The 7387-nt window shown below is 50.0% G+C and overlaps 1 protein-coding gene across 2 annotated transcripts in view; it reads left to right on the top strand.

The window, feature by feature from the left end:
* Nucleotides 1-7166, top strand: part of Osbpl7 (oxysterol binding protein like 7) — an 18169-nt gene extending 11003 nt beyond the window's left edge. Inside the window, exons 17-23 of one of the 2 annotated variants that reach the window (XM_029566039.1) lie at nucleotides 2796-2859; nucleotides 2973-3051; nucleotides 5059-5203; nucleotides 5300-5459; nucleotides 5544-5670; nucleotides 5785-5907; nucleotides 6060-7166. In XM_029566039.1, the coding sequence (XP_029421899.1) occupies nucleotides 2796-2859; nucleotides 2973-3051; nucleotides 5059-5203; nucleotides 5300-5459; nucleotides 5544-5670; nucleotides 5785-5907; nucleotides 6060-6168 (807 nt within the window). In that variant the 3' untranslated portion in view covers nucleotides 6169-7166. The remainder of the gene's footprint in view (nucleotides 1-2795; nucleotides 2860-2972; nucleotides 3052-5058; nucleotides 5204-5299; nucleotides 5460-5543; nucleotides 5671-5784; nucleotides 5908-6059) is intronic. The other variant, XM_008838252.3, reaches the window with a different exon arrangement.
* The last annotated feature ends 221 nt before the right edge of the window (nucleotides 7167-7387 follow it).

Below are 7387 nucleotides of genomic sequence, written 5' to 3'. Positions count from 1 at the left end.
GCCCCAGCTGGCCTGGAACTCACTGTGTAGACCAGGCTGGCCTAGATCTCAGAGATCCACCTACCTTTGCCTCCTGAGTGCTGGGATTAAAGGCATGCCCCACCACACCTGGCATTTTTCAACTTTCAGGTTGTTTAAAAAGATGGTGAAGGGGGCTGGAGAGATGGCTCAGTGGTTAAGAACACTGGTTGTTCTTGCAGAAGACAAGGGTTCAAATCCCAGCACCCACATGGCAGCTAACAACTGTTCGTAACTCCAGTCCCAGGGGATCTGACAGCCTCTTCTGACCTCCACTGGCATTGCACGACATGGGTGCACTTACCTGCATGCAGGCATAACACTCACACACGTAAAATAAAAATAATAAATAAATTTTTTTAAAAAATATGGTGAAGATTTCACACAGAATAGTGTGTATAGTAGGAGGAAGCCCTCCATTCTGACCTGCAGGGGGACTTTTGTCACTGATAGAAATGTTGGGCACAGATGCCAGCAGAGATGTGCTGATCTAGAAAGGAGAGGCTTAAAATGCAGTTGTGGAGTGCATATTCTTGTTTATTATGATTTTGTCACTCAGTATAAAGCCTTATTGCTATTGTCGACTGTGCCAATAGTTCATTATTTTTATTAATGAATATTCCTTTGTATGAATGCACTACAATTCCTTTATTTTCCTATTGACTGACATTTGAATTGTTTCCTTTTTTGGACATTATGAGTAAAAGTGCTATGAATATTTATGTAAAAAAATAAAAGGAAAGGGGACATTTAGAGGAAAGGACTGACATACAGAAGAGGGAGGTGAACAGGAGGGCTGTGGGGCTGTGGAGGAAGAGGTGAGCTGTTGCCCAGGGCAAGGGCTCTCTGTCCCCCTTTAACTACAGGGGCAGGGAGGGTGTGACAGGGCTGGCTTGGGTTTAGGCCCTAGAGGATTGCTGAGGTTCTGATGTAGGGCCCAGATGTAGAGCCATATGGAATTAGAAGCTTTCCCCCTTGGGTTGTGTGTTGGGGTGAGGTCAGAGCCAGGGGTCCACAGGGGGCTGTGCTGGCATTTCAATCTTTTTTTTTAAGATTTATTTTTATTTGTATGTATGTATATGCACCTATGTGTGTGCATGCTATGTGTATGTGGGTGCTTATGGAGGTTAGAGCCTGTGGGACTGGAGTTACAGGTGGTTGTGAGCTGTCCTGTGGAAAAGAAGCAAGTGCTCTTAAGCTACCGAGCCATCTCTCTAGCCCCTCTTTTTTTTTTTTTTTTTTTTTGGTCTGGTCTCCCCTGTAGCTCCAGCTGGCCTGGAACTTGCTATGTAGACCAGACTGGTCTTGAACTCACAGAGATCCCCCCTGCCTGCCTGCCTCTGCCTCCCAAGTGCTGGGATTAAAGGCATGTGTGACTACACCCAGTCTAGCCCCTCTTTTTAATTTTTTGGTAATTTTTTATTTTATTTTATTTAGTATTTACAGGGTCTTCCTATAGTCCCAGCTTGCTTGGAACTCACTCTATAGACCAGGCTGGCCTCAATCTCACAGACATCCTCCTGCTTCTGCCTCCCAGGTGCTGGGATTAAAGGTGTGCACCACTATGCCCAGCTTATTTTTTATTATTTTTAAATGTGTAGTGTCTGTGTGGGGGTATGTGCATAAGAGTATAGGTACCTGAGAGGCCAGAGGTCCCAGATTCCTCCGGAGCTTGAGTTGTGGGTGGTTCTAAGCTGTCTGACATGGGTGCTGGAAACTGAACTTGGATGTGATGGAAGGGCAATACATGCTCTTAACAGCTGAACCATCTCTTCATATGCTTTAAAAAATTTTTATTATGCTAGCCTACACCTTCAATCCCAGCACTCGGGAGGCAGAGGCAGTTGGATCTCTGTGAGTTCAAGGCCAGTCTGGTCTACATAGAAAGTGCCAGGCCATCTGGGGCTACAGGGAGACCCTGTCTCAAAAAGACCAAAAAAAATTTTTTTATTGCATTTATTTATGTGTGTGTATGTATGTGTATGTGTGCATGGAAATCTGTTCTCTCCTTCCACCATGTGGGTTCCAGGGATCAAACTCAGGTTGTCAGACTTGATGGCAAGGGCCTTTATCCTCTGGTTCATCTCTTTGACATCTCTCTATGCTGACATTTCTGGTGAGTGGTGAGAGCAAGTTGCTGAGGGTATTAGGTGAGAAGGCAGAAAAGCTGGGTAGAAAGAAGGGAAGCCAGGATGGTATTGATTGGCACAAGAAAGCATAGCAGCTCAGAGGAAGTCTTAGCCACAGCCAGAGACAGGCAATGACAGGGAGCAGGGTGAGAGGTGAGGAGGACAGCCGGGGGATGTCTGAGTTGAAGGTTGCAGATGTGGAGCTATTCCAAGTGAGGATAAGGCCAAATGTTTCCAAGAGTGCACAGTGGAGCTAGCAGGGTATGATCAGCTTTCAGTGGAGGAGATAGATGGAGAGGGAAGAGGGTCCTTAGGGAGAGCTGGGTTTCAGGGAGGGCACAGGGTAGAGGCCCTGCTTGGCATGTGGGAGGGGAATGTCTAGGTCTAAGCAGGGCTGCTTAAGGGCTCCATCCACAGAGTTGACCAGGGGAGCCAGTGAGAGAAGTGAGCCAATAGAACATCGGGCCCCATGGGGAGAAGACAGTCTGAATTTAGGTGGTGGCTAAAGATAGCAGGAAGAGATTTAGGATTAACTGGTTCTCAGGGAAATAGAGTAGTGTTCAGACATTGGAGGGGGGGAGCCTAGTGTCAGGAATGGACTCCAAGCTCCTCAGGGGCAGTCTTAAGAGAATTTCTTTGCTTATTAAGGTCTCCCACCATCCCCCAATCTCGGCATGCCATGCAGAGTCGGAGAACTTCATCTTCTGGCAAGGTGAGGGGTATAGCTCTGGGTGGACATGAGGGTCAAGAGCAGCTGGGATGGGGGCGCCACCTGGAGCATTCTGGATTACTCTGGCCTTATCTCTGCTGTTCCCTGAACTCCAGACATGAAGTGGAAGAACAAGTTCTGGGGCAAATCCTTGGAGATTGTACCTGTGGGGACAGTCAATGTCAGCCTGCCCAGGTAAGTACTGTAGATTTCAGTAGCCAGGCTAACCCATGGGCCTCCTCCTGGCTACCCATGGGGCTGAGACTGGGACGGGATAGAAAGGCCTACTCTAGCCTGGAGCTGTTGGCAGTGACTGACAGCAGCATTTGTACATTTTACACCTGTGTGTGCAGCAGCTGCTGTAAAGAAAGGTGAGAAGTCTTAGAACAGTGAAGCAGGGTGTTCATTGAGGTCATCTAAGTGTCTTTCACAATTTTTTAGTCATGACTCACAGTAAGAAGCGCACTTCATACTTCAAGCCAGTATGCTGGCAAGATGTGATGCGTGCATGCATGCGCGTACACACACACACACACACACACACACACACACATCTAAATGGATGTCAGGACTATTGGTCACAAACCACATTTGAAAAACCCTCAACTAAGCTCATCTTACAGCTGGATGACTGCAGCTAAGGAAGAAAGGGAGGTGGGGTTTTTTTGGGTTTTTTTTTTTGGTCTTTTTGAGACAGGATCTCCCTGTAGCCCTAGCTGTCCTATGTAGACCAGGCTGGCCTTGAACTCACAGAGATCCGCCTGCCTCTGCCTTCCGAGTGCTGGGATTAAAGGCATGCGCCACCATGCCTGGCGAAAGGGAGCTTTTATTAAGAGTGGCAGGAACCCTTTTTTTTTTCTCTTGAGACAGTCTCACTATGTAACACTGGCTATTCTAGAACTCACTATGAAGACCAGACTAGCCTTGATCTCACAGAGATCCACCTGCCTCTGCCTCCCAAGTTCTGGGATTAAAGGTGTGCACCACCCACCATGACTGACTGTAATATGTGTGTGTGTGTGTGTGTGTCTGAATTTTTTGCCTGCATGTATATATGTGTGCCACATGTCTGCAGTGCCTGCAGAGGCCAGAAGAGGAAGTCAGATCCTGGAACTGGAGTTAGAGATGGTTGTGAGCTGCCATGTGGATTCTGGGAACAGAACCTGGGTCCTCTGCAAGAGCAGCCAGTGCTCTTAACTGCTGAGCCATCTTACCACCATCCCCCTTCTGTATTTTTATGTGTGTGTGGCGGGGGGGGGTTAATTTTATTTATTTTTTTATTGTATGTGTATGTGTATTACCTGCATGTGTGTAAGTGTACCCATGTCATGCAATATCTACAGAAGTCAGAAGAGGGCATGGGATTCCCCTGGAGCTGGAGTTATGGACAGTTGTTAACTGCTATGTAGGTGCTGGGAATCAAACCCAGGTCCTTTGCAAGAACAATCGGTGCTCTTATCCTCTGAGCCCCTCAATTTATTTTAAATTATGTGTATGAGTGCATGTGTCTGTGTGTGGGTATGTGCACTTGTGTGTAGGTGCCTGTGGAAGCCAGAGGTGTTGGATCCCCTAGGAGCTGGAGTTATAAGTGGTGGTGATCTGCCTGATATGGTTGCTGGGAACTGAACTCAAGTCCTCTGGAAGAGTAGTACGTGCATGCTCTTCACCATTGAGCTATCTGTCTCTCTCATGCTCCCCCTAGCCCCTTTCTGTATTCTTTTAAATTTTTTTTTACTATTTTTATTTTGTGTGTATGAGTATATTGCCTGCATGTGTGTAAGTGCACCTATATCATGCAATGCCCGTGGAGGTCAGAAGAAGGCATTGGATTCCCCTGGAACTAAACTTACAGATGGTTGTTAGTCACTATTTGAGTACTGGGAATCGAACCCAGGTCCTCTGTAAGAGCAGTCAATGCTCTTATCCACTGAGCCATCTCTCTAGCCCCACTTCAGTATTCTTATCTTCATGACTTAGGTACTTGGGAACTTGGCAATAGAATCCAGACATCTTCATCGATGTGTTCCACAATGGCGACTCTGCTTTGTAAACAAGAATCTTTGTTCATATGGCCTGTAGCAGGACCCTTGGGCTTTTCCAGGCCCCAAGATCTGCTACAGGGAGATAGGAGTGTTCCTATCCACAGCCATTTGTTACTCAGGGCTGGCTGGCCTCTGCCCTCTCATTCCCTGTCTCTCTCAGGTTTGGGGATCACTTTGAGTGGAACAAGGTGACGTCCTGTATTCACAACATCCTGAGTGGCCAGCGCTGGATTGAGCACTATGGGGAGGTACTTATCCGAAACACACAGGACAGCTCCTGCCACTGCAAGATCACCTTCTGCAAGGTAGATGTGCTACCCTAACTTCTCCTCTTCACCCCAAGAGATCTCTGCATCTGGAGATACCTTGGGGCAGGGATACAACCCTTCACTCAGGCTCAGCCTTCCCCACCCCAGGCCAAGTACTGGAGCTCCAGCATCCATGAAGTGCAAGGTGCCGTGCTCAGCCGGAGCGGCCGTGTCCTCCATCGTCTCTTTGGGAAGTGGCATGAGGGATTGTACCGGGGCCCTCCACCGGGTGGGCAGTGCATTTGGAAACCCAGTAAGTGGTGTAGTCAGGGAGGGCTGGGCAGGGTGAGGGCGGCTATGGCATAGTCCATCTGCCCCAGTCCCTTGCCTCCCCCAGACTCAATGCCCCCAGACCATGAGCGAAACTTCGGCTTCACTCAGTTTGCCTTGGAGCTGAACGAACTGACAGCAGAGCTGAAAAGGACACTACCTTCCACCGACACACGGCTGCGGCCCGACCAGAGGTCAGTGCATGGCTGGTCTCCCCAAGGCTTCCTTGAAGTGGGGCAGGGGCAGAGACCTCAGCTTTGGGGGCCTCTAAGGATAGCCACTACAGTGACTATGGCCCACATTGTCAGGTACCTGGAAGAAGGGAATATACAGGCCGCTGAGGCCCAGAAGCGGAGGATTGAACAGTTACAGCGAGACAGGCGAAGAGTGATGGAGGAAAACAACATTGTCCACCAGGCTCGCTTCTTCAGGTGCTTCAGCCCTCCCCACCACCCTGGGTCCCTCTGCAGCCCAGCTCCTGCTTAACCCCTTCTGCTTTGAGTAGGGTGATTGGAGACAGCACCCAGGACCCAGCCTGTACTCCTCTGCCCTCTGCCCACACCCACTGGTGTTCCTTCCCCAGGCGGCAGACAGACAGCAGTGGCAAGGAGTGGTGGGTGACCAACCACACTTACTGGAGGCTGCGAGCTGAGCCAGGCTACGGGAACTTGGATGGAGCTGTGCTTTGGTAGCCATGGCCCTGGGGCAGGAGGCTCTGGGTCCTCACTCCTGCCCCCACCCCTACCATGGACACATGGGTGAGGTCAGGCTCCCCCTTGCTGCCCTTGAGACCAAAGGGGCAGCCCCGGCTCCAGCCCTTTCCCCTCTGCTGGCCAGAGGGGCTGTATCCCAGCATTCCTCCACTCTGCCATTGGGGTGGAGGCAGAATCTGCTTCTCCAGTCTTGTTACCCCAGCACTGGCATGTCAGGTCCTTCTCGCTCAGCCATCTTCCTTCACCTGGGGGTATTTGGGGGAGACTGCAGGCTCCCCATATCTGCTCCCCATTTCAGTGCCTTCCTAGGACATAGAGGACCCCTTGATTCTCCCCAGGCATTCTGTGCCCTTGGCGCTGGCCCCACTGCAAGGTTTGAGTGAAGGAGAAGAGATGCCCTTTCTCCCTTCTGCCTTCTCTTCAGCATCTTCCCTCTACCCTGGCCCCACTTGTCCTCCTGCATCCCCATCTCCCAAACTGCAAAGCACCTGCAGCTTCCTCCTCCTCCTCCTCCTCCTCTTCCTCCTCCTCCTTCTCCTCCAGTGGTCCCTTCAGTCTCAGCTTAGCAGATGCCCCATAGTAGATGAGCCTCTCCAAGAGGCATGGGAGCAACCTGAGGTGCCTGGCCTCAGACTCACCCAGGCGGGAGTGAGCCAGTGTGAGTGTAAGTTCATGTGAATGAGTGTGTGTGTGTGTGTGTGTGTGTGTGTGTGTGTGCCTGTGTCCTGCTTGCAGGCGAGCAGGATTCCTTAAATGTAACCAGGACATCCCCCTGCTGGATGTCCACCACTGTTGCTGCTCATTTTCTTTTTGCCTCTGAGTCAGGTGAATTGCTATGACATTCCAAGCTCCAATAAAGACTGTCCCAGACTTTGGCCTATGATCACTCATTGAAAAATACATGTTCTCGGAGCTGGAGAGATGACTCAGCAGTTAAGAGCATTGACTGCTCTCGCAGAGGCCCTGGGTTCAATTCCTAGCACCCACATGGCAGCCATGAACCGTCCTTAACTCCAGTTCCAGGGGAATCTGATGCTCTCTTCTAACCTCTGAGGCATTGCATGACACGGTGCACCCTCATCAATACACTCATAAAGTAAAACAATATATGGTGGTACACGCCTTTAATCCCAGCACTCGGGAGGCAGAAGCAGGCAGATCTCTGTGATTTCAAGGCCAGCCTGGTCTACATAGTGAG

The sequence above is a fragment of the Nannospalax galili genome, unplaced genomic scaffold, assembly GCF_000622305.1.
Source record: "Nannospalax galili isolate Female #2095 unplaced genomic scaffold, S.galili_v1.0 scaffold95, whole genome shotgun sequence".
Classification (NCBI taxonomy): Eukaryota; Metazoa; Chordata; class Mammalia; order Rodentia; family Spalacidae; genus Nannospalax; species Nannospalax galili.
The sequence above is the reverse complement of the archived record's forward strand: the minus strand, read 5'-3'. Positions and strand labels throughout refer to the sequence as shown.